General features: G+C 38.8%; 2 protein-coding genes across 2 annotated transcripts; both read left to right on the top strand.

The window, feature by feature from the left end:
• The first annotated feature begins 12,710 nt into the window (after positions 1–12,710).
• On the top strand, positions 12,711–14,353 carry LOC139708372 (uncharacterized). Its single transcript, XM_071620324.1, has 2 exons — positions 12,711–13,241; positions 13,932–14,353. The coding sequence occupies exons 1-2, from the start codon at positions 12,711–12,713 to the stop codon at positions 14,340–14,342; spliced, it is 942 nt and encodes a 313-aa protein (XP_071476425.1). The 3' UTR covers positions 14,343–14,353.
• Positions 14,354–19,545: 5,192 nt separating this feature from the next.
• On the top strand, positions 19,546–27,085 carry LOC139708371 (proton-coupled folate transporter-like). The gene is made up of 2 exons (XM_071620323.1): positions 19,546–20,488; positions 26,922–27,085. The coding sequence occupies exons 1-2, from the start codon at positions 19,546–19,548 to the stop codon at positions 27,083–27,085; spliced, it is 1,107 nt and encodes a 368-aa protein (XP_071476424.1).
• Positions 27,086–27,558: the final 473 nt, after the last annotated feature.

The raw sequence follows: 27,558 nt of genomic DNA, 5'->3' as shown, positions 1-27,558 counted from the left end.
TCATTTAGAGCACAATGAAAAAAAAAATAGTTAGCGATGCGATTTTCCGATGTTATTTTCATTGTTCATAACGGAAAGACTTTTAAAAAATAGTGTCAAAAGGCAAATCAGGGGCAAATAATTTATATACATTACACATGCACAATTAACATGATCGTGATTATCGTGATACCCACTAAACACGCATATAAGTTTGGAAAATGATGAAGAATATCATGAGCAGTGAATGGCGAAACTATGAGAACTGGTTTTGCTTGTAAAGAATGTGTAAGTAAGCATTCTTAAACAATGTATATACACTTTGGCTTATATCCTTGACTCTGCCTTTAATTATGACTTTGGATTTATAAATTGGGGGAGGGGGGATACAGTATGATGCAGTATGATTCAGATGTCTACGCAGTTTGATAACATTCTAAACTTTTTGCCGGAAAGAACCTTTCAAAATCTAATAGCTTTCAAGTGTAAAGGTCTCTTCGAGAAGACACACAAAGTAAATACACTGTAGATATTTTTTACAAAAGAGTTGGAATATTTGGACCTCAATCAGTAAATAGATCCAACCTTGATATGAAATATGAAAAAATATGAAAAAATAATCTCTGAATCCACAATGTATCCATTAGTTCGTCGCTACTATAAAAATTGTTATAACTATCATAATGTAGGATTATTCAGTCTAATTTAGTTTCTATTCAAATTTGAATCAAACTTAACCACTTTTAAAAGATACGAAACTAAGAAAAGATACCTTTAAAAGTAATGGGTAAAAAGTGATATAAAACAAAGTATCGGAACGACATGGTAGGTACCAAACGAAAGTTTGACTCGTAGCAGGGTAAAAAACATAATCAACGAAACGGAAATACTGATTACACGTAAATGGAGGAGGATATAGGAACACATACTTACCTAACTATGAATACGTCGTGTAATGACAAAGAAAAGAACCAGAAAAGTTACAAAGTAGGGAAGTCAGAGATAGGAATAAAAACAGTTGAGTGGAGAGGGCAATTAATGAAACCATCAGCACGAGTTATGAAATGTGCCTTTTCATACATAGTTAAGCATTAGTGACAATTTATTTTTTAAAATCAATGTTAATACTGATTTGGTTTCATGCTTTCTAGACTCTCTCCTTTCTTTGTTGCTATATTTGAACTATTCAACGAGAATTTACTATTTCCACCTACCTCCGTTCACAAACAGAATACTGCATAGCAGCAAGTTCCCAAATATGGTGGTAAACTTCATCTAAGAGGATGGAAGACAGAGACAAAAAAAAATATGAGAGACGTTCATACTCATGATTTCTTACACGCATATATATATATATATAATAAAATCATGCATCACCTATAATAATCCTGTGTTGTTACATATTCCTTCTTAGAGCAGTATGACTGCATTATGCTATATTACTACCATGACTACATTCGACATTATGATTACATATACGCAATAGTTTTAACTTGTGTATTAAAGCAGATTAAACTAATGATAGTATAGATACTTATCAACGGTAACTTACCATGCCTCGGTTTAAGCCAGCAGGAACAAGGGGGCGAGAATGAATATCAATCTCTTGTACTTGTCAAGAAAGAACGTTTATGCAATGGTTTTGCTGCTGGTGCATTTGTTTCTTATATAGGGATGATCATTGGCATCAAAAGAGGCTCTTTCGTAATCTAAAACTAAATCCCTTTTGGCGATAGGTAACGATGGCAAGCGCGTGTGGCTGAGCGCTAGGGATTATGAGGATAAGCCGTCGACATGTTTCCTTGTGTCATGAATTGGTTAGTTGGACAAGGAGGAATGATGGAAAAGTGCAGGTGGTACGTGGCACAAGAGTGCCAATCTTTCATCTAAAATAGGGCGTTCCCCTTCCAAATATCATCTTGACATTATTTTGATTGTCTTTCGTGGCGTTCGTTGACTCTGCGAACAAGCTAGCTTATATGTGCTTTGGCACGCTGGCATACTAGTATAAAACATACGGTTAGGCCGCTTTTTAGGACAAATAAATCTTGCGGGTAGAATCAGCCTTTCACTAGTCGTGCATCGACTTTTTCATGAACACAAAAAATGAGATTACAAGTAATAAGTATTTCATAAAAACGTCAAATGTAATGTAAGGGGTACCTGTCAGAGGTGTAGCAACCAAAAAGCACACCACGATTGCAACATTTGATATTCTACAACTAAGAGTGTACGTTAATGTAGAAAATTAGTATCAGTACTGTACATTACAAACGTTAAAAATTATTATTTTACGAACATTTGAAAGTAAGCGCCTATTTCCACAAAACGATAACAACCGTCGTGATGTGTTCGTTTGAATTTGTATGTCTAGAATTGAGGAAAATAATATGCTCAGTGTAGCTATAAGTTATGTCGCAGAAGAAGATAGGTTTCCGACTTTTCCGTGTGTGTAATAGTGGTCTTGCATCAAGAACACAACGAAAAAAAGAAAGTCGTTATAAATCTTTCGAGAAAGCTTCGACACGTTCAACTTGTTGCATGCATAGCACTTAATTCTTGTGACTCAACTTCTTGGCCTTCTCTTGTTGCTGTTGTTTTGGGGCTTGTATGTAAAATTAAAAAAAAATTAACGCAAGAACATTATTTTCTCTTCTTGTTTTGATTGATGAAGATTTTGATAGAAACAAAAATCAATGTTCATTTAAAACTTTGCTCATATTTGGAAGGAAATTTGACTTTTAATATTTTGTCAGAAATGATCTTCAATAAGGTAGCGTGAGCAAAGACATCTTTCACTTTCGTTCTTACTTCATTATGATGAAAGGAAAGCAAAAAAAAAAAGCAACAACAAACAGACAACAACCAAAGAAATCATGGTGGACAAGACAAGGGAATGGACAATATACGATTAGTCAAAATCCATAATGCTTGCGTGACATACCAATGATTTATGCCAGCAAATACAAGTACGGCTGTAATCCGATTTATCCCGTTAGTATATTTCAATTTCAAATCTAAAGGGATTTACAGTGAAACCATGCGTCTGTACTGTCACGCCTATAATCCAGCTCACACCACGGCTGTTCTGCCATCATCAACCTGGATTATTTTGACAACGAGATCGCGTTGGGGGGGGGGGGGGGATGACCTAACCCTTCCCCTTCTTCTTCCCCTCCCATAAAACAGTCTCCAACCGAAAAGCAGATCCCCATAGTCTTCTGTTTAGAGAAAAACAGACCAACAAACCTAAACGACAGTAAAATCATGTCAGACGTAAGCCTATGTGACAAGTTTAAGCAGGGAAGTACTGGGCGTTTATAGTACCTCCTTGGTTTAAGTGGGCCCACAGAATACTTCGCATTTGAGCTGAAGTCTTCCCAGTTTTGATCCGATTTGTGAATCTTTCTCTCTTTTCTTTTTGCATTTGAAATCATGATACAGGATGATATTTCGAGATAAGCTGTTCTGATCACAACTGATAGGAAGAGCCTAATGATGTCTTGCTTTGTAGAGCTTAACTCTCTTATGTAAAGGGCATATAGGACACCTTCAGAATCACATTTTAAGTTTAATTTAAAAAAAAAATCACGAAAGGGGGGTGAAGGGGCTTGAATATCGCATGACTATTACAGCTTTACGATGACCACTCAACTTGTTTAAAGAAAGAAAAACAAACAAACAAACAAACAGCATGAATGCAGTCGTGAATGGGTTTTATTTCATTTCGTTTTCCTGTTCCATACCAACTGTGGAGTTTCAGATGATACTCTGAGACATGCTGTTCTTCTCAGTGCTAATGATAACCAGGGAGGTGGAAACTCCCACCTCTCTGTGATAAAATATCTCAAGAAAAATAAAATAAGCAAAATGTTAAAGGGGATGACTAGTAACTGATCAGTGGGAATCAGTGGGAATGCTGGGGGATGATTGTTCCAATATTTGTGGGATTCCTTCAAGAGTACATTATAATAATATCTATTGTTGTGTGAAAATCATTTGCTTCAGAATGGCCTCACATTCAAGTAATGTGCAGTTTAATGCCCCGTCACTGTACAGGCATGCTAACCTGGAAACATTAAACTGCACATTACTTGAATATGAGACCATTCTGAAGCAAATAATTTTTCACACAACAATAGATACATAATGTACTCTTAAATGAATCCCACAAGGATTGGAACAATCATCCCCCAGTATTCCAACTGATTCCCACTGATCAGTTACTAGCTATCCCCTTTAAAGCCTGCGAGCCATTGAGAGTTCAAATGATACCCAAATTTCCATATGACTGTCTTCATTACTGACCTGCATCACATGTACATGATGATATTATTGGGTATCAACACAGTGAAAATCCGAACGTTCCTCGGGGCTCATTTCAGTTGAAGCGGTACAGTTGGGGGAAAAAAGAAACATTTTAATCTTTCAGTTTACAGTACGCCACTTTTTTTCAAAAGCAAACATTTAAAGAAACACAAATATCACAGTATCACGACATATCCATACAACCACTTACCATTTACTGTACAGTTATAGCTCCGGCATGTCTCCCTAGAGAAATTTCTGGTATATTATTCCCTATGTATCGCCTGGGAATCAAGTAAACGCTCCCCCATGTGACGCAAGGGCTTTATAATGGTGTGTGATTCCATTGTTTCGACAGAAATGAGATGTCATACAAACAAACAAACAAACAAATAAACAGAGAGAACATAAACAATATAATTCAAATAGCCCTCACCTGGCATCGAGAGGATTTATGTACCAGATGGCCGGTGCTGAAAAAAATCTGGTGTAATCAATGGAAATCGCATGAGTAAGAAGTCTTTGATTTATGTGGGGAAGAAGGAGACTTCTAAATAGAACTCTCAATTATTTGCGAAAAGAAATCTAGGACAGATATACACTTTTACTAACAGTTTGACGAATGGGAATATACGCCCTACCAGCAATACTTCTCTGCAGATTCCTCATATTTCACATGCATATTATTTCTTTTATTTGTTGCATTCGACAATAATCCACAATTTCTCGTTTAGTTTATAGTTTACTTGCAAAACGACGTAGGCCTATATGGAAAGCAAAAACAAAACAAAACGAATACAGTGCATGTCTGCAGTAACATGGCTGTTGGTAAAAACATTATTTAATCGACTTTTCCGTTTATTTTTTCCGTTTGTTGTATGTACATTACTGAAAAACAGTGTCGATGCAAGTGTTATTGCTCGAGACCACAGCAAAACATATTGCAGGGTAAAAATGATATTGCTCGCACCGGAGAGAGACGGACAAATAATAAGAGGAAGATTTTGTTTTCAGAATTTATAGTAGCCACATAAATACACTGATGTAGCCTCATATGAGGAGTATGAAAAGAACTGAATTGGATTGAGTTAAAAACCAAGCTGATAGAATCATATTAATGAATTCCAAACTTAATTCAAGCTTTTCACATAATGATCAGAATACTGAAAAATGTATTTAAATCAACTATGAAATAATCTTGATTGTAAAAAACAACTGAGATCCAACAAAAGTTAACAAAAAATTCTTCATTGAGTGATCATGCAAACTAGTGAAGCGGGCAAGGGATTTTTTGGCCCAAATTCTTCGAAAATACCAAATTTGAGACACATGTAGCCCAAATCATACTATTTGGATTTTTAATGGTCGCCAGGTAGGCCGCCCTCTATGGGGCTGCCATTAGGTTTAAATGTCACTTGCAGTTAAAATCCTAAAATGGTTACAATCAGTTACAAAGTCGGTTTGGAGGTTTTTTGGGGTCAAAGAATTCAATGCTGAAGTCATTTCACTGCTCTGAAGTCAACTTTTCGAGGTCACCGTGTAGGTCATTTAAGGGTCAAACCATCATACATATTACAAAGGGTAATTTAATAATGGTTTTCCTGTGGTCACTACAGCAGAAATGGCAGCCTTTAGTAATATCATTGCATTTGTTGAGAGCTGAACAAGGGCATAATTCTGGTCGAAAAATATAAACTTTTCTGCGATACAGTTTCACACACACACATACACACAAAATGCTGTAACATTGGACTTCTCTGTTACGGATGTTTTTAAAAAGTATCCTGACTTGATTAGGGCACCAAGATCTCACCTCTGCCACCCCCTTTTTTTTTCAAGGGGTCGGGTGTGTGGAGAGGGGGGGGGGGGGGGACATGCAAGCATTAAAATGAGTTTGAAGGTAATGTCCAAAGCCATGAAAAATATTTTGGCCATGTGACAATCATGCCATCTTATATGGATGCATTAATAATAATATTTCTACAGTCGCTGAGGGAAAGTTCTTCCACCTACTGGTCATATTTGTGAAATTCAATTTGTTGCCATCTGCTTTAATGACAGCCAAAAGTGCTAGCTATAGAATTATGGATGTATCCAATTGACGTGAATGTCATCGTTGTACGTAGAACCTGAGAAGGATACAATTGTTCATTAGAGCTATGTACTCTTCAATGACTATGATGACGCTCATGGAAATGTTGGTGTATTAACGGAGCTACAGGTGTAGTGTACCCATGGCGGTACCTTTGATTAGGAGGTAGTTGCTTCCTATTAAACTGATATTTAATATTGAGGGGGAGTATTCATTCTCATATCTGAGATCTTCTGTGTGGATGATGGGCTGGAAAGGGAATCGAGCGCAATATTACATGCTTGTAGGCCTTCATTATGTGGTATATTGGTGCAAAGAGCAGGAACGTCAGCCGTCACGAGAATGGCGCGGGGGCTGAGAGAGGCATAACGGTTATTGAGTGATTCAATGTGTCTGAGGTAACTGGTTGTGTCTTGGAGGAAAGATGGAAGTGCTTGTACTAGAAGACGAAGGTGACAATTTACGTACAAATTCAGAAATGAGTACAGTGGGACATGAACAGCCGGAGACGATTGTCTTCCAAGACTATCTTAGGGAGAAACTAGGCCTACAAGTTGCTGCATTTGACCTCCTGTGGAGTGAGGTAAAAATAGTAACTTGGTTTCTCTATCGTTACTCAATTGTTCTACGGTGTATTCAACCGTTCTTAGGAATAGGTGACCGTCAGTTGGGTCATGTGTTACCTCTTTGTAGGTGTTCTCGTCATAGAGTTGACTCATTCCTTCTACCATGGATTCTTTCGATTGGTCAACTGCTGTCTGCATGTTTGATGATCATTTCACGGTTTCGTTGAAGACTGTGTAGGGCTTTTCGTTCTTCTGTAATGAGGTTGTAGGGCCTACCTGTATTTAATAACTGACTCTGCGATCTTAGAACAAGTTTCTTCTATGAAGACATAGGATCATGGTTCCTTGACACTGGGTGTTCAAGCACTCATGGGTTTCGGGGTCTTCGTTATGTATCTTGTTGCGGTAGGTTGGGCTGTGAGTATATTATGATCTTGCTCAACTGGGGTACCCTGTGGGTTTTGGGAGGGTCGTCTGGTGAGTGCTGACTGTTTTTTTGCAAAGTGGGTTTTTATGAACATTCTTCTCTCGAATCGTTGGAGGTCCCTTATGAAGTTCCAAAACTTGGACAAAAGACTGATTTCACCTGTGGTGATGAGAACGTGGACAGATAAATTTACTACACTAGATTTGACATCTCCAGAGTCTGGTTCCACCTTATTGGTGGTCGTGGTTGTAGCTGCGCTCGTTGTGTCTGTTGATGGCGCTTTTTTTTTTTTTTTTTTTGGTGCTTTTCTCTTTTTTGTGTTTAATAGTTTCCCTTTCCTGAAGAATCTGCTGCGCCCTTTCCCATGCAAGTGCGGAGTTTCATGCTGAACAGATGGGACTGGCGGTGTTGTTTTGTCCAGCGCTTTCAGGTCTTCATCCACTCTCTGACATTTCTTTTGTATTTGCGTTCTTTTGATCTGCCAAGAGTTGTGCTTTGTTTATTGGCTTCACCCTGAAGTTAGTTTATGGTTTGGTGGTAATTTGCAAGACCAGTGGATTGCCAAAGTTCATTCTTCAGGTGTTCGAGGTTAGTGTTGGTCACAGCGATCCTTACTCTTTCTTCCCTATGTTGGATAGGCCCAGAGATGTGGAGCAATAATATTAATTATTACCTATACGAGGTAGTTTTGCGAGGCAATTACAGTTGGTATTTTGCAGGGTCGGGAGTTCAGCAGGCGACATTAGAGCATATCACGAGCATCCGGGAGTTTTACATATACAGTGGACTCCTGTTATAACGAAATCCTCGGGACCGGCAGTTTTCTTCGTTAGATCGGAATGTTGTTTTAACTAAACAAATAAACAATAGAAATACATATGGTGGATGAGATTGCAGCCCAAATTTTTACTTCGTTATAACCAGAATTTGTTGTAACCGTGGTCATTATTATAGGAGTGCACTGTAAAACAGGGAGGTGGGAAGAGAAAGAGTGGAATCTCTCTCCCCACCTCCCTGCTTTAAACGTAAACATTCCGATCGACCACAAAAAGAAAACATTCCAGGTCGTCCAGGGTGTCAGTTGCACGCACCGCAGAAGAACGCTGATAAATCAACTCATACAAGGTCGACCAATTACAGCAGCACTAGGCGTCAAACAATGACTAGTCCATTTGTGCTCAGTAATTGCACAGTGACCATTAGTTTTACAACTCTCCAACTTTAAACAGAGGTAAAAATAAAGTGTAAAAGCGTTCAGATGTTTGAAGTTTGCCTGTTACAACTACATATGTATCTTTGAAGTTGGAGTTGAATGATATACATTGATGAACAATTTTGCAATTATTCAACATGTTGATGGTCCACAGGTAGTCAAATGTGGCTTGATCTGTGTGTAAAGTCGTATTCACATATTTTCTTAATTTACCTAGGGGATAGGTAATAATTATGATATTGACTGGCCTTTCTTTCGGGAGGTACCAGATAAATATTGCCCGCACTGAAAACATATTGCCCTCGTCTTCGACTCGGGCAATATGCTTTCAATTTGGGCAATATTTTCTGGTACCTCCCTCAGGGCCAGTCAATATTATATAATTGTTTTGCCTCAATCCATATAACGTCTTCAGCCAGCGAGGGTCGTTGTCTGCAAAGCATGATCGTTTTGTTATCAGTAGACTTTGACTAACAAAACAGTTTACTTCGTGTCCTCTTAAAGGGCATTCCAGACGATTTTCATCATGTAGTACAAAATCGACAGCTCCATGCGTAGATTTGTGGAATTAGCAGAGAACCAATACTCTAAAAAAAATCTTAAACAAAGTATATATTGAATAATGTTGATGACATAGGAGGCTCACATATTTCAGTAATGTAGCAATTTAATTCCATTAAAATACCGCTTGCTTCAAGTTCACTTGTGTAGAATCTACGCATGCCTTCTCCTTTTGTTCTGCTTCCTTGAGCCCCATCTCATGCATTGGTGAGGCTGTATGTCATCATCCTTGTTCATTGCAATTGGTTATACCCTTTGAAAGCATTCTAATTCCTCATTCCAATCACTAGTATGAATTTTGAAACTATATCTATATTTGTTCAAATGTATAAAAAATCTGAAAATGATCCGGAGGTCTCCCTTAAGTGCTGCGAAAGAAGTTCATGTCTTTGTCTACGTTCCATCAGTTGCGTGTGTTTTAATAGGTGTACCTGCGGTTTCTAGGGTGTCATGTTGTCACTGTCTGTTTGTGCTATTGTACTAATTTGTAGAAAGGAAGTCGCCTGTCCCTGATCCCAGTCATACATCTGGCAGAATGCACGTATAGTACGACTAGTAAACAAATTAACACAAGCAAGAACTGTTGTGCCAATTTTTAAACTTCCTGATGGCGGAGTCATTGTACAGTGGACTCCAGTTATAATAAAGTCCTCGTGACCAGCATGTTTCTTTCGTTTTATCGAAATATCGTTATAAACGAACAAATAAACAACTGAAATACATAGAGCCGATAATGTTGAATTTCTATTTCGTTGTAACCGGAATTTTGTTATAATCGTGTTCGTTGTAACGGGAGTGAACGGTATATAGGCGTAGAACACGTAGTGTTGCGATGGTCCAGACGTATAGCTTCTGCTTAATTGTCTTTTCTTTCATTTAGTTGTCAAGCTTTCGGCCCTATTAATATTATAGGTGTGTAACATTGTGGTTTTTGTTAAAACCAAAATAGAATCAAATTGAAACAAAAAGTAACAAAGCAATACATTTTTTTTGTGTGAATCATCCTGCGCCATTTTAGGAAGTCCAGTCCTTCCGGTCACACTTCACTTTTACCTTCCAAATTTGGGCATAATGATATTATCCACTGTCAGTTCTCTTTGGGTCAAGGTACAATGTATGACCTCACAGCACTCAAGCCAAACAAAGTGGCAGTAAATTTGACGTAGAGCTGTGCGTCGGTGGATTGGATTTTTAAGTCAAAATGTAGTTTTGGGAAGGGTCCTAAACCCAATACATAGAGTAGTTGACCTGACAAATGACATGAACTTGGAAAAGGCTGGTTAAAAGATAGACTTAACAATTTGGAGATATATTTTTATTGCTCCTTTCTTAACTTAACACCTTGGTGACCGGTAACATTGTGCGTGACTATATTGCGGAGTACAAAACACTCGAGAATGTAATATTCTTGTTGCATGGGCGTATGCACTAGGATACCCCCCCCCCCTTCTCTTTGTTTCTTTATTCTTCCTCTTCCTTCCCTTATTTCGATCGTATATGTTGCTATTGATTACTAGTAATATTGAAGATGATGTGAGCGTTTAGCAGTATAAGTCTATAATATTACAATGATATAGGGAAATATAGACCCAGTGATGTATACTGTTGGGTCTTTGAGCAGATTGAATCTTGCTTTATTACGTAAAGTTGCACAAAGGAATATTGAAATATCAATGTCTGTTATTGCTCATTGAAGAAATCATGCGACATTGAAGATCTTGCTAATCATTCTCTTTTAGATGCATCATTTTGATCTAGTATGTAACTACTTGCTCAGTTTGTTAGAGCGAGACGTTTATGAACTTCAAGAGCATATTATAGAAGATTAACTCTAGCAAGAAATACAGTGACGTCAAGGTTTTACAAAAACAGAGCAAATTCTAAAATACCAATGTCAATAATCAATCATTATGTGCTTATTACGAATATCTCTCTTTTTTCTTTTGATTTTTTCACCATTCATACAGAAATATGCATTGTATCAGAATTTCAGTTTTTGACTGTTATTTTGAATATCTCAAAACCCTCAGTAATGCATTTGAATAAGGCTATTTTTTTTAATTGTCCGCCATTTATAAGAACATGATAAACTCATGGAATTCAGATGTTTCCTGCTATGTCGGAGAACAATTTGGTGGCCATCTTGAATATCTATTCAAATCAGCACCTTCGAAATACAGTAAAAATTGGAGCTTTTCACCTTTCCTCTGGAAAACTGCAGTTTTGTCGGTCATTTTGGCGGCATTACTTAATATCTCAAACACCCTTCAGGATGTAAAAGTTGATTCATCCAGATTCGGATACAGCACCCTCGAAACAAGATAAAACTATATCTATATTATTTTTAAGGAAGGTTATATAGGAACTTCAGTTTAAGCGGCTATTTTGGCGACCATTTCGAATGTCCCAAACCCCTGAAGAATGCATAGGCTACTTTGATATGATTTGGATTATGCATTATCGATCGAAATCAAATCTTACTTAATAAACTACAGCACTACGGCTCCGAGGAAAGTCCTTGGAATGGTTCACGAGTTACCTTATATATACCAACAGACAACAGTTTGTTCTGAATGTCGTCAATAATTCATCTACCATATGTGATATTCAAATATTTGGCCCCCTTTTATTCATTATCTATATCAATGATTTTCATAGATGCAAGTTGTCGATGAAAAGCTGAAACATGTTACACAATAAATACTGCAAACAAATTATCACTTAATTTGCAAAAACTACGTTTATGCTTTTTAGTAATTTCCTTAAAAAGCTGCCTAGCAACTTTGTACTTGATGACTCTCCGAGTGAGGTTGTTTCATTTATTAAATTTCTTGGTGTTCATAAAGATAATAAGATATCATGGAAATTTCATGTCAACGATTATACTGTAAGATTATATCTCGGAATATTGGAATTATCAATAAGTGGAAGTGTTTTCCCCACTCATATTTTAATTAATTTATATTATAGTCTCATATTTCCATATCTGAGCTACGGTATGGGACTCGCTTGGGGTAATACCCACTAACATTTGATTGATAAATTGTATTTATTTAAAACAAGGGCTTTGAGAATCATTTATCACTTTTAACCATATGATCAAATTGAAGAATTGTTTTTGAATAATAAGATTTTAAAGGTCAAAGATTTATATCTATATCAATTATGACAATCTGTGTATAATTTCAGGAAAAATAAGTTACCCAAAGTATTTGATAATGTGATTTGTAGAAATGTCGGTTTTCACAAGTACCCAACAAGAAGATCCAATGAACTTTATTTATACCCTACTACATTTTTTTGCCCAGAATACTTTTGTTTATGCAGGACCAAATTTTTGGAACCAATTAAGTGATGATCTAAAGATGCACCGAGTCTTGCTGTATACAAGAAAAGACATTTTTTTTACTGCTATACGTGTGACGTCAAAGTTGAGTGTCAAGTCTTGTCCTTGTTCAAACATAAATTACACCTTTTTGAGGACATTTCAACTGGAGATTTTTGACGTGAGTACTAAGGATGAGGACACATTTCTTCGAAATATAGGTTTTTCATTAAACCGATATGCCTACAGGTGGAAAAGCTCAAGAAAAATCTCGGAAATCCCAAAGGGGCAAGTTGTCAGAGAATGACCGGCGAAGGGACAAGACCCCCGCCGGTGAGCCCGGGGCCGAAGAATCGAACTTGAGCTCAGACGAGGAGTCAACTCCAGCTGGTCAGTCAAGCAAACATAGCTTCGACAGCACGCTGAAAGACGCCATTGAACGTCAAATTGGGCATTCTCTGCGCTCACCGGACCTTGTCAAACAGATTGCCAACGAAGTTTTTGAGGTGATTGCTGCGAAGCTCGAAGAGCGTGTAACGTCCAAAGTGTATAATGCTGTGTCCTTGGACCTTCAAAAGCACGCTGATGAGCTTAACGCCATGAAAAAGAAAATCTCGGATATGCAGAGAGACATCAAAAAACTCAACGACGACAGAGACGATGCTGAGCAGTACAGCAGGCGAAATTGCTTGCGAGTATACGGCGTCAGAGAGGACCCAAATGAACGCACTGACAAACTGCTGCTTGATCTCTTCAAGTGGGAGAAGCATGTCGCAAAGACCACGCAAAAGGCAAATTGGGTTCTATCCCTCCTTCGGAGAAACCTCTACTTCTGCCCTGCCAACGTTAAGCGAACTGCCTATACTTCACTCGTTAGATCACTCCTTGAGTACGGTGCCACTGCCTGGGACCCATATCTACAAAAGGACATAAACAGACTTGAAAGTGTCCAACGAAGAGCTGTCCGATTCATAACAGGGGATTACGTGTCCAGAGATGACGGCTTTATCACAAACAAGCTGGCTGAACTTTGTCTCCCAAGCCTGAAGGAAAGAAGAAGGAATCTCAAGCTCACCCTCTTCTTCAAAGTGGTCGGGGGGCTGGTGCCAGCTCTCCCAATTCAAACCTTTGCTCAACCTAAAAAACTTAGACGACGTATCCGTGTTAAGCAATTCACAAACTGCGATACTGTAAATATCTTGGACAGACAAGTGACAAATAACAGTAAGTGCTTTAATCAAATAAGAGCACAAACAGAACAATTCAGAAACTCATTCTTCCCGTCTACTGTCATCGAGTGGAACCACCTGAGTGACGCCACTATTAACTCGCCATCAATCGCCTCATTCAAAAAGGCCATTGATAGAACTTTCTAATCACCTCTGCGCCCTCTCTCATCCGATGCGTTATGCCCAGTAGGGCCCTGCATCGTAAACATCCAGATCCAGATCCAGATCCAGAACTCCAAAATGGGCCTACAAATACCTCCTGATGCGATCGACCGCAGCCATCGTATAACTCCACGTCCATGGCAGGATGGCGCCGCCGAAGATCGCAACGCGCCTGACGATCGAACCTCATCGTACGCAGATACAACCAGAAGGAAGGGACCTCGGGCGATTATCATCAAGTTCAGCCGCTACAACGCGAGAAGCGATGTCTACAAAGCCCGCACTCGACTGAGGGACATACAAGGACCCAAGATCTTCATCAGAGAGGACCTAACTGCTAGCCGAGCCGCACTTTACAGGAAGCTTGTCAATAGCAGAAAGGCGAAGACCTGCTGGACACAAGACGGCATCATTTTCGCCCTCAACAAAGACGCCAAGCGAGTCAGAATCTCATCTGCACTGGACATCGAAAATATGTGAGACTGATCGTTAGTATCTCTTGTGTATCAAATGTATAATATGCCTTATAATGTCAAATACCCATGTATAAGTTGCCGCAGAGATGTGAAATGGGATCAAAACGCTATTTTATGTGTATCATGTGATAAATGGAGTCACTTAAAATGTTCGAGAGCATCTCGAGATATATTTAATTCCGAGGTAGATTGGGTTTGCGACAAGTGTATTTTTCAAGAACTTCCTCGATATACTCCATCAACAGAAGTTGAAGATAACTCAGATGGTGTATCATTACACAGTAAATATGATTATGGTAATGCCAAGAATATATTTGATAAAATTCGCTCATTACCTGGATTTAATATTGCTCATCTTAATATTTGTTCTTTAACAAAGAATATTGACGAGATTCGTCACATTGTAAGCAATGAGAAAATTCACGTAATGTCATTATGCGAAACCAGACTGGACGACACGATCTCTGATATTGAAGTAGATATTCGAGGCTATCAATGTATAAGGTTAGACAGGAATCGAAGTGGTGGTGGCATTGTGACCTACATCAACGAAAATGTTGAATTCAGTGTCAGAAAAGATTTATTCATTGACGGTCTAGAGCTTATGTGTATTGAAATTTTTTTGCCAAAGCAAAAACCTATTATTATAGTATATTGGTACCGTCCTCCAAACTCCCACGATGCGATTTTTGATCAGTTTGAAACTTTACTACAGTCGTTAGAATTTTCCTCAAAAGATGTTATAATTTACGGAGATTTGAACTGTGATTTAATGAAGAAACGTTGGTCATGTCAATCGAGACGGCGTCAACTTTTAGCTGAAGATTTCGATCTGAAGCAATATGTCGACAAGCCGACAAGAATCACACCGTCGACAGCTACATTGATAGACGTGTTGTTTTCATCTTGTAAGGATAAAGTGAAATTCTGTGATGTACTGCCGTTATCAATTAGTGATCATTATATGATCGTTTGCTCTTTAGGTAAAGCCAAGGCTGGGAAAGGTTACCATAAGTTTACATATTGCCGAAATATGAAAATGCTTAATCTGGAGGACTTTAAGGCTCATTTAGAAAAGATTAGCTGGGATGATGTACTGGGTGAGTCAGATCCGAACAGTGCGTATGACATATTTTCTCATAAGTTTATTCCTCTATTGGATAAACATGCCCCCCTTCGAAAGAAAAGAATACGGCATCGAGAGTCACCGTGGATGAATATTGATATATTACGTAAGATGCGTGAAAGAGATCACATGAAACAACAAGCCCTTCGCTCTAAAATCGACGAGGATTGGAAATTATATAAGAGATTGAGAAACTCTGTAACTGATATGATACGGCGAGCAAAACGAGCTTATGTGTCTGAAAGCATTGTAAGGAATAATGGTGATACAAATGCAATGTGGAAATCAATACGACGTATAATGCCAAAGAAAAACAGTGATACTCCCATTCAAAAGTTGATCATTGAGGGAAATGAAGTTAAAGGTTCAAAAGAAATAGCGGCCTCTTTGAATGATCATTTTGTAAGCTTGGCTGCTAGAAGAAAACAGGAGTCTAATACGAAATTTGGTAAAAATATGCAACAATATTTATCTAGGATTAGATCTCAGTTCACTTTTACTCAAATTTCTCCAAATAATGTAATGAATGTTACAAAAAATATTTCGAGGAACAAAGCTACTGGTTTGGATCAAATTCCTGCCTGTATCATAAAAGATACTATTGATTTTATTGTCGAACCTTTGACCCACATTCTAAATCTGTCATTGAAAACTGGTAAAATTCCAAGTATATGGAAAAGGGCACGTGTAACACCTATCCACAAAGGTGGTGATAAAGACAACCCATCAAATTATAGACCGATATCAATTTTACCAGTAATGTCCAAAATATTAGAGAAAATTGTATTTGATCAAATATATCGTTACCTGTGTCAAAATGACATACTCAGCTCGCATCAACATGGTTTCCGCCCTGGTCATTCCACTTTAACCGCATTGTGGTATTTAACAGATGAAATGTGTAAACAAATTGATAATGGAAATGTAATTGGTGTCGTTACTCTGGATTTAGAAAAGGCGTTCGATTTGATTTCCTTTGATGTTGTCATTGAGAAATTAAGATATCTTGGATTCGACTCACAAGCATTGCATTGGTTCAGTGATTATTTCACTAACAGAGAGCAGTCAACCTTGGTAAACGGAAACTTGTCAGCAAGTAGGACGGTTACAAGCGGAGTGCCACAGGGAAGCATTCTTGGGCCCCTTTTGTTTATCTTAGCTTTAAACGATCTGCATAAATCTGTCAAGAAGTGTGCGCTTTCCCTATATGCAGATGACACTTGTTTATATTTTCCTTCAAAGGATCCGTCTTGTTTACAGAAAACAATCAATGATGACCTAGTGTCACTTCTTGAATGGTTTAAAAGTAACGAATTATTGTTAAATGTAAACAAATGTCAGTTTATGTTGATTGGATCTAAACGGAATTTGCGAAATTTTCAGAATGTTCATCTTAACATTCAAAATACACCTCTGCAAAGAGTTTCAGAATGCAGATATCTTGGGGTCATTCTCGATGACAACCTAACATGGACCCCACAAATTGAAAACGTTAGAAGCAAAACGCTTAAAGTCTTTCATGCAGTCAAGCGTATAAGAAAGTACATTGATAAGGATACCTCCCTGTTGTTATACAAAACTCTAATCCAACCCCATTTGGACTACTGTAGTGTAATCTGGAGGACTGGTCACTCGGGTCAACTACATCGATTGCAAGTTATTCAGAACAGATGCCTAAGAATGGTGCAAGGTGTTGGCACCCGTTACAATAGGGAAACTCTTTATTCTTCTCTTCAGGTCGACCGACTCAAAGAAAGAAGAGGAAAGCAAGCCTTAATCTTTATATTCAAACTGTTGCATAACCTTGCTCCAACAACTTTGTCCGCTAGTGTTCAACTCAGATCATTTGAAAATTACACTCTACGAAACTCAAATACTCAAATTGTGATGCCAAAACCTCGATCTAATTTTGTCCGAAATAGCCCATTATATGTTGCATGTAAAACTTTCAATAACCTTCCTGTTCATTTAAGAAGAATTAGTGACATCAAAAGTTTCTCGAGAGAGATCATGAAGTTAGCGGAAATCCCTTAATGTGTCCATAGAAGTATATCGATTTTCTCTTTTGTTTTTAATATCTGAATCTTTTCTTCTTTTTTTCTCATTGATCTTCTTTGTAACTTGTTCAGTGTTTGTTATTTATTGTATATCATTGCATATGTTTGCATTTTTGCCGTGTGTATGTATACTTTGTTATTCGATGTGAAACACGGCCTTGCTGAAAAACAGCTGTCCAGCTGAAAGCAGGCTTTTATTTCCGTGTATAAATAAAATAAACTCAAACTCAACTCAAACAGTTTCGGTTGGTTCTTAGATGATGTCCGGATTGTATGTTTTTGTCTCATTCTGTTTTCAAAACGTCCTTTATGTCAATTATTTTGCCCATGCCAATGAATAGTGTCCGCTCAGCCTGTGCTGCGGATCCCTACTTCCCCTCAATTTATACATAGTCCTCATTTTCTTGCCCTCTCTCCCTTCCTTCTTTTCCTTCCTTCCTTCCTTCTCGACCCTTCTAACCTGTCCTTGTCCTTTGTCTCATTGTTTGTCCTGTTCACGTTTTGAACAATTGGTTCCATGATATGTTGATTTTTGTTTTCTTTGAATTTGTACGACAACACACTTGAATTGAATTTGAAAATTGAATTGAAACAGGATTTTTTTTCTCATTATAATTGCTCATCGTGTATATGGAATTGTGGAATGCATAGGGACAGTTTTGACTGCCATCTTGAATATCTCAAAATCCCCAAGGATACAAGAGGTGAATCATCCAGATTCTAATACAGCACCCTCCAAATAGGGTTGATTCATCAGAAAATTGGGCAAAATATAGATGTTCACACTTGCTTTGTTTATTTTGTACTTTTACAACAAGTAAAGGTCTAGCTGCTGTTAGGCCTATCTATCTGATAACAAACGCTAATTTGCATTTATTTCATAATATTAATTATGTAAAGCATCTTTTTGGTTAAGGAAAACTGAAATCATGACTTTGAGAACTTGCTACGCTTCCTTCGGGTACTTTGATGCATTTTAAGACAAAATTAACTTACCTTTTAATAACGTAAGTAATTTACATATTGCTAATGACAATCAGGTATGGACGTGTTTGCATTGCACTTACCATGCTTACTGATCTTGTAAACATAGGTTTCAACACTTTGGGTGCTCGAATCTGAAACGAAGAACATTTTTGGTGATAACACTGTCCTTTTATCATGATTGAAAATAATTTGCATGTTTTGCAAATTGAACCATTTTGCCCCATTGCATTTCTTGGGACTTTTAGTATAGTGTAGGAAACCATGATGAGTTGAACTGCAGTGGAAATTCCTACCGTGGCAATCAGTGGTGGGTGAGACCTTATTTCGACTGAACTAGAAGCCAAATTGCCCATTATTCCATTATTCTGGCGTCGCCTTGCTGTGATAAAAGATTGTTCAGGCACAATGTGAGGTGAGTGTGTTGAATGCTGGTGCAAGCAGGTTTGTGTGTGCTCAGCAAGCGTGAGGTACCATTTGGCTGTCCACAAGATTTCAAACTATAGGGTGGTATTTTTTCTCTTTCATTTCTCTTCAGAGTACTATGAGTGAATAAACCAAAAAGTTACTCATGACCTGATAGTCACACAGAATTCTTTTTTGTTTACACGCACAAGAGCGGAAATTTTATTTTATTTATATGGGTGCCTAAGTTTTGATACTGTGGTTACTATAGTAAATATATATCTAGCCAGCCGCAATGAACGCTTAAAACAGGGTATATGATCATTCAGAGACTAACGAGGGGACGTCGGACATCTTATCAAATCTGCAGGTTAGTGCTCATCAAATATAATAAACGTAAAGTAAAAGAAATGGGTGAAAATGGTTACTAACCATGTGATTTGACCAGCCTTTGAACTCCCATCTTAACAGATTCATTACCATGTATTCTAGTTGGTGTGTGGGGGATAGGATTCAAAGTTCACAAAGACAATTCCATTACCAATTTAACTGACAATGTATGTATACATATACGAATCATTGTCTTTCTGGTATTACAGAATTGCTGGTGCTTTACTCTGCAACGACAGTCTACGATGGGAGACGCGGTAGAAGACATCAGCAAGGCGCGCTTCGTAGCAACAGAACCAATTAACTTTTTAACACTAGCTGTCCAAGGAGCCCTCGCCACCCTCAGGACGTTTTACGTTCAAGAAAGAATAGCACAAAATTACAATTACTCGATCAATCACCACCTGAACGGCACATGTTCTGATGAGAACAACACTGACCCCCTTTATAAGCTGATACAATCCGAGACATCGTTTTGGAACATGTGGCTTGCAACACTTTCCACTTTTCTGCCAGTTATAACGGCAACATTCCTCATAGCTGCTTCGAGCTTCATCGGTCGAAAGCCGATCCTAGTCGTAAGTGCGCTAGGCCACCTCATTGCTTCTGGCATCTTTTTCTTGGTAGCGTTGTTTGAACTACCCATATTCATATCTCTTTTTGCGGCCTTTGTGCTTGGGTTGTGTGGGGATACAGATGCTGTCGAAGTAGTATCTGCGGCTTATATTGCTGACTCTTCCGTGGGTAAGTCAAGAACACAGAGGATGGTTGTTCTTACACTTATGGATAGTGCGGGATGGGGTTGCGGTCAAGTGCTGGGAGGTTTGATTCTCGGTTATTCCAATAACTTTCCCGTCAGTTTTGCGGTCCCAACAATATTAGCTGCCATCAACGTTGCATACACAACCTTCCCAGGACTAGTTTTGGAAACAGTACCCAATTGCAAGACCATCCAAGCAGGTAGCATTCTAAAGGAAACTCTTGACAGTCTGGCTGGGTTTTACACTCGTTTCGAAAAAAGCAGGAGGACAAAAGCTCTCATTCTGATCACCATCATATGCCTAATGCGTTTTGTGAATGAAGGCATATTCGAAGTCATCGTGATCTATGGCCTAGGAAAACCTTTCTGCTGGACAGCCACGTTTGTGGGGTTCTTTAATGCCAGTGTTGCTCTGATTCCTGCTGCAGGTAAGAACTAGAATAATCACATTTCCCTGTACGTGCGATAAGGGTCCACATTATTATTATTATAATTTTTATCATTATTATTATTATTGTTGTTGTTACTATTACTATTATTATTTGTAGTACGTTCTCCTGCATCACTCTATCAATGGCGAGAGAGGTTTGTTTGGGTGCACGTCACGAGACCGACACCCACGAGTCATACAGCCCACAAGTTATACAGCTCACAAGACTCATACAGCCCACGAGTCATACAGCTCACAAGTCATACAGCCCACCAGTTATACAGCCCACGACTTCGACACTGAGTAAAAGCCCACGAGTTCGACCTCAAGTAAAATAAGCCCAGGGGTTATACGGCTCACAAGACCGACACTACGCACAAAAGGCTCATGAGACCGACAGTAAGCAAACAAAGCCCACGAGACCGACGCTACACTTAAAAGGTCCACGAGACCGACGCTACGCATACAAGGCTCACGAGACCGACATTACGCAAAAGAGGTTCACGAGACCGACACTAAGCAAAGAAGGCCCACGAAACCGACAGGATGAACAGCGCCACCTATAGACCAATAAATTGAATAGGGTGTCCTGATAATAGCATAGGAAGATATGAGAGATGGAAAAGAAGAGTTGCCATCTCCGGCAGGGTGTTACCCCATCAGTTGCCCCCCCCCCCCCCCCCCCCGAAATGATCAGGATCTTTAATTGTGTTTGCATGGGTGTGTGTTTGTGAAAAAAAATGAACAAAGTACAGTAAAAGTGTGCAACACAGATCTTTCCACAATAAACCTGCGAGGGTGTTGATTTAGTATTAATTAAAAATACAAAATAACGTAATCGTCTATTAAGGTAGCGTTAGGGATTCGGAAAAACCAAGATGCATCCATGAAAACAGCTATTGTATTTCATGATAAAATGTACTGTTCGGAGGGGAATAACACAAGCCACAAAATTGAGGTGAATCCATGCAATATAAAACGTTTTAATCAGTAGAATTACATTATAGTTACAGAGAAAATTACAAATAGATCTTACTGCAAAATGTCAAAGCAGGAGGGTAGAATATCTAAAATAGAATAAGTAACTAGTGAATCGGGAAAGAGAAGAGGTAAAATTTATATCTTGTCCATCTTCTAGCTAAAAACTGGGAAAGCCTATTAAAAATAGCACGATGGCATTATCAAAGCTCTAAAATTAATCCATACATCGTTATTGTCCTCTTTTAAATTCATTTGTGTTTTTTTTCTCTTTTTGGGGGATGAAGAATACTAATTCTTCTACTTTTTTTTTGGGGGGGGGGCGGAGGCATGAAGAATACAATTCAATTTTTCTACTTGATAACAATGTCGCTCCCTGACACCAGCACTTGCCCCCCCCCCCCCAGAAGTATGTAGAAATACATATTTGATGTCGTTCACAATTATGTAGATGGTCACCATCTTTCAATTGATAGCGTTACGAAATTACACCCGCCAGTATATGTTATTTTTCCGTTCATGGAACACCCTGTACAGGTGATTGACATGTAGATGGCGCTGTTTATCCCGTCGCTCTCGTGGGCCTTCTTTGCCTACTGTCGGTCTCGTGGGCTTTCTTTGCTTAGTATCGATCTCGTGAGCCTTTTTAGCTTAGTGTCGGTCTCGTGGGCCTTTTTTGCCTACTGTCGGTCTCGAGGGCTGTCTTTGCTTAGTGTCGTTCTCATGAGCCTTTATTGCTTAGTGTCGGTCTCGTGGGCTATGTTTGCTTAGTGTCGGTCTCATGAGCCTTTTGTGCGTATGTGTCGAACTCATGGGCTGTATGACTCCTGAGCCGTATAACTCGTGGGCTGTATGACTCATGGACCTATTGTTGATGTCGGTCTCGTGGGATGCCCCCGTTTGTTTTAACCCACGCGATTCATGCGAAATTTGGTGGCATGTGAAATCAACAAACAGTAAATCAAAAAGAGCAGCAAGTAACCCTAACAAGTGGCTGGTGCTGCCAATTCTGTACCATGTTGTATTTTTTATATTTGGTACATCAATGTTTCTGTCTCCGTAATCACTTAACCTATGTCTTGCATGTATGTGTACATTGCTTTTAGGCAGCCATCCCGAGTCCATGCCGAATTACTGTAGAGTTTGGGGTTGTGTGTGTACTGTCATGGATCGTGGCTAAATATGATATTGTTCAGCGGACCATGTCAAATGAATATCATAGCATTGTAAAAAGAAAATCTTGTTTATACGCAGTCTTGGCTTTGCTAGTAAAGGGTCCAAAGTCCAATATCTTTATTGCCTTTTTTTTTGAAAACACATGCACAATTGCCCCCATATTTTGCAATAGTCAAGAGCATGCCAAATGCTCATTTCCTATTCACAATACGGTATTGATACGAATATTTATACGAATTTGAACATCTCTTTTATTGTGGTCCATGTTTGCCACAATTATGGAAAAAGTGACGCCATTTTTACAGTCTGACGCCACTCCCTAGGCCACTGACCAGTCACCGACTGCTGTTTAATATAAGCTGTTATTTTCGCGTACAGAATTTTTTGCGAATGGGGAGGTCATAGACATTTTCGCGAGATATTGTTTTCCCGAATTGACACCGAGGCTTTGCACATGCGCTGTTACCTAAAGCCCCAGTCACATAGGCCTATAAACATGCACGGATCCTCAAGGATCTACACGATGATCCGGGTTGTTGGTACCGTGTGTACAATATCGTAACGCTTCGTTGACGCTCCATCCGAGGCAAAACTAGCACGGAACTCCCCGGATCATGCAGCGGCAATGATCCGGGGAGTGTAAACGCCGTGTTCATACCTGCATGGACCGTGTAGTTGCTGAGTGGGTCAGGCATGGACCGTGGAGTTTCGTGTAAGAGCCGTGTGGATGCCGTATAGATCCCGTGCTGGTCCGGCCTCAGTCGTGTAGCGGCCGTGTTGATACCGTGTGAACAATATATAATGACGCTCCATCCGAGGCAAATCTAGCCCGGAACTCCCCGGATCATTGCCTGCATGATCCGGGGATTGCCGTGTAGATCCTTGAGGATCCGTGTTAGATGTGACTGGGGCTTAAGCGTATATGACAATATTTTCACTTGTCAAATTCGCGGTCCTAGTACTGTGATTCGCGAAGTTTGCGGTCTTATTGTGATTCGCGAAATTCGCGAAAATAACAGTTTATACAGTAGTCATGGTAGTTGCAACCCTCAAGCAGCCGCCTGTTCATCATCAGTTTGTTTGTTTGTTTGCTTGTTTGTTGTTGCGAATGTGTTTGACCACGGTATTTTAACAACCGTGTGCGACAATACCCACTGACATACCTGACCAGTGGCGGATTAAGGAGGGGGCACACAGAGCCCCCCTATTTTTGTTAAAGCAAAAGAAATAGAAAAAACGGAGGGGGGTGCGTGCGCTCTTTTGATTTTGTAAAGGAGCTCCCCCTTGCCCCTTGCACAGAATTCCTAGATACGCCCCTACTGACTACACTAATCATATTATTCTGCACAATTGTAAGAGATTCAGAGCATAGTGATAAACATGTATTTTTTTATATTATTTGAAATAACATGGAAAATTTCATTTCCTTTAAAGAACGTATTTTCATATATCAGTTGCAGCTGTTGTTGCCAAACCGCTACTGAAATGTTTCTCCGAGAACTGGTTGGTACATTTCGGATTCATCTCATTAATCGCCCAGCTGATCACCTGTGCCTTGGCAGAAAACACTATCCAGCTTGCCTTTATTGGTAAGTATAATTTGCAATCTTGCATTTAATGCGAAAGTCAATATGCCGGATTATATTTGCAGACATTTCACGTGTTGCCTAAAGAAATCATATCAACATTATGGTCCAAACGTAAATTATCGAATCAGCAAATCTGCGGGATCTCTAATACAACTGAACAAAGCATACCAAAGACAATAATTGCCGAAATGATATCAAGTAAGAAAAACATCCTTGAATATGGTAACTTCAATGTAATTATGGTACATTTCTATAGAACAAAATGTAACACAAACTGATATAAACAACGCATACTTTGCAATGTAGACAAAGGAAAGATGAAGTGATCAACTGGGAAGCGGACCTAATTATTAAACGTTGACGACTAAAAACGATACAAACAAACAAACAAACAATACTCTGTTGTCATATATAGCCAAGTAGTCGTTACTAACCAATCTTTGGTATTTGAAACAAAATAACATCTTTGAATGTAATCTAATTTTAAGTGTACTCTCTACTGGTTATTAAGCATTGTCTTGTGATGTATAATTCTCTCAGTAATTGATATTTCTCATGCAGTGCATGGCAGTGGAACTTGTATGACAGCTAATTCTGAAAAATGAATTTCAAACTTGCGTTTGATAAATGCCTGACAGGTCCTGTAAAAGTGTCCAACAAATATTATCACAGGTTGTGCGATTGAATTGTAAACACCCAAAAGTTTAAGACTTAAGACTATAATTTTTCATGCACTCTACAGCTTCTACTCTTGGCATCCTGCGTACTATGCCATCGCCTCTTTGCAGAAACCTTCTCTCACGGTTATGCTCGGCTGAAGAACGGGGTAAGTACCACTGGTTTCATTCGACTCGATAGTCTGCCAAAATAGAATAGATAAAGCTCGTTCTTACGATAGTAACAGGCGTCAAGGAAATACATGATCTTGATACATGATTCTTTGTGAGTTATAGTGGACTGGTCTGGATTTATTTTTTTTCTTGACTGTTAATTATGTGTTTGAAAGCTTTTCAAAACTTCAGAAAGGGTTCCATGCAGTGTCATCTATAAACCAACATGCACTGAAATCCTTGATAACCTTGCTAGTTTGGTTTGCATCAGTTTGGGACAGATAATGAAATATAAGCGATATATTTTTTCCAAACTTTTTACCCCTCCATCGACTATTTTATTATCTCCATGTCAACACAATACAAACTCAAAACATTCAGTCATAATCTCCCTTTTTTTTCATAACATTTCTCTCCTAAACTTTTACACAAACAGAAATGTTGGAGTGACTGCCACTTTAAATTGAACTTGTTGAGAGTCCCCGATATAGAATAGATATATCGCTCATCTGCATAATATTAAATATTTTTTTCTTCACAGATTTAAACCGATAGGGACTTTGTTTTTTAACTTTTGTACAAACAGTTGTTGCTTAATCAAAATCACAACACAATTTACAGCATCGTTTCTCTTTTTTGTAAACCAAAAATAATATTTTCCGGACCAAATTTTTTCTGTGCTCTAGAACCTTCATTTATCCATTTTTCAGTTTCATTCCAGATTGACTTACTAGTTTCATATTCATAAAAGAAATGCACGATATCTTCCAACTCTCCTTTACAAAAAACGAACATTTATCACTACTGACTTTTTTCATGTTATACAGTTGCTTATTTGAAAATAAAATCCAATTTATTATTCTCTGCTGAAAATATCTCATCCCACTGTCCACAGTAAAACGAAATATCACAATGAGATACTTTTCCTATATTTTGACAGTTTTAGGGGGGCTACCCAAATGTCGTTCCCATTTAGAAAATATCAAAGGTAAACATTTTGTTTTTCCAAAAAGAGGTTTATGAATACACCATACACCTACATCAGAGACATATTGATTATTATGAGGTTTAGGTCGAAATTGACTGTCGGTCAATTGTTGAGGAGGGTTTTATACCAGATGCAACTTGATCGCAGGACCACTCACACAACCACTCACACTGGTCTCTTTCGATTGCACGGGGGACGATCACATGATCTCATGCCCACTCGCATCCGACTCGGTCGTGCAACTATTATGACTGGCGTAAAGCCACTCTCAGTCACGCGTATATCAACCTGCACGACCACCCTCACGAGCATAAATGCGAGCAAATTTATAGGGCCTACAAACTTATATTAACATGTGCAAACCTATAGGTCTACTCGTGCTACGGTTTCTTCTCGTCGCTTTTCTTGTAGGCATCTGTCGCCTTTGTATGAATGCCTTTATGCGACCAGATGAGATTGATGGCTATTGAAGCATTTTCCAGCATATGTCTCAGGCCAATATTGTGAAAGGGCCTTTTTGAGCATTCACGGCAACCTCAGCAGGTTTGTGCAACTGTCTGCAACGACTGCGAGTGCTTGCCAAGACACCAAGCGCTCGGTCGCGCAACAACCCGAAAAAAAGAAAGAAAGAAACACTATTGTATACCGTGGTCACAAACTAATATTGTGGAATTGGCTTTACCAAGCTTGATAGATAATGCCGGACCTTTTGGGAACTGTAAAGACGTTTATCCGTCAAAGCTGTGCACATTCAGTGGAGTCTTCGTATGACTGAAAACAATCTTACTTAACATAGAGCTGACTGTAACTGTCTTTTGACGAGTCTTACTGATGAATAACATCCATTTGATTTCATTTCATTTACGACAGGTGCGGCCTTCGCCATGCTGGCCGTGGCGCATTCATTGTGGGCCTGCTGCTCATTTTTGTTCGTTGAAGGACAGTTTGCCTACACCGTGAGGATTGGCATGGCTCCCGTCACTTTTTACGTCTCTGCAGCCATCCTCGTCATTCCAATCATATTAAACGGGTAATTTGAAACAATGTTACTTGCCGGAATGTATTCATTATGTAAAGTTGTTTCCTGCCTTCATCCCATGTTAATGAGTAATTCAACTGCCAGCAAGTTTACAATTTATCACCACTAGGAAACTAAGGGGTCTGCTAGTTTTCTTCTCGTCAGTTGCTCGTGATGACACTTGAAAAAATGAGCTGGAACCTTCCGTGAGATGTTGTTTATCACCCCTCGATATGATGGTGCCTTCACATTGCTGTCTGATAGGACCAAATGGATAAGCAATATATACGCAGTAAACACCTGTTAATATCCTTTTTTTTTCTGCCTTAATCACATTCTGAAGATATGATAGATGTCTAGGTTGGTGGCCAAAGTAAATGTGTGTTAGACAATTGTCAAATGTCTAACGTAAATGGTCAGATCTGATTCTTGTACTGAATATCCCTCGGTTGAATCATCTATTGGTCCTAGAATAAATCAATTGTCTAA

This window comes from Diadema antillarum, unplaced genomic scaffold, assembly GCF_040938485.1.
Source record: "Diadema antillarum isolate AM-2024a unplaced genomic scaffold, OU_Dant_1.0 seq00001329_RagTag, whole genome shotgun sequence".
NCBI classification, from domain to species: domain Eukaryota; kingdom Metazoa; phylum Echinodermata; class Echinoidea; order Diadematoida; family Diadematidae; genus Diadema; species Diadema antillarum.
The sequence above is the reverse complement of the archived record's forward strand: the minus strand, read 5'-3'. Positions and strand labels throughout refer to the sequence as shown.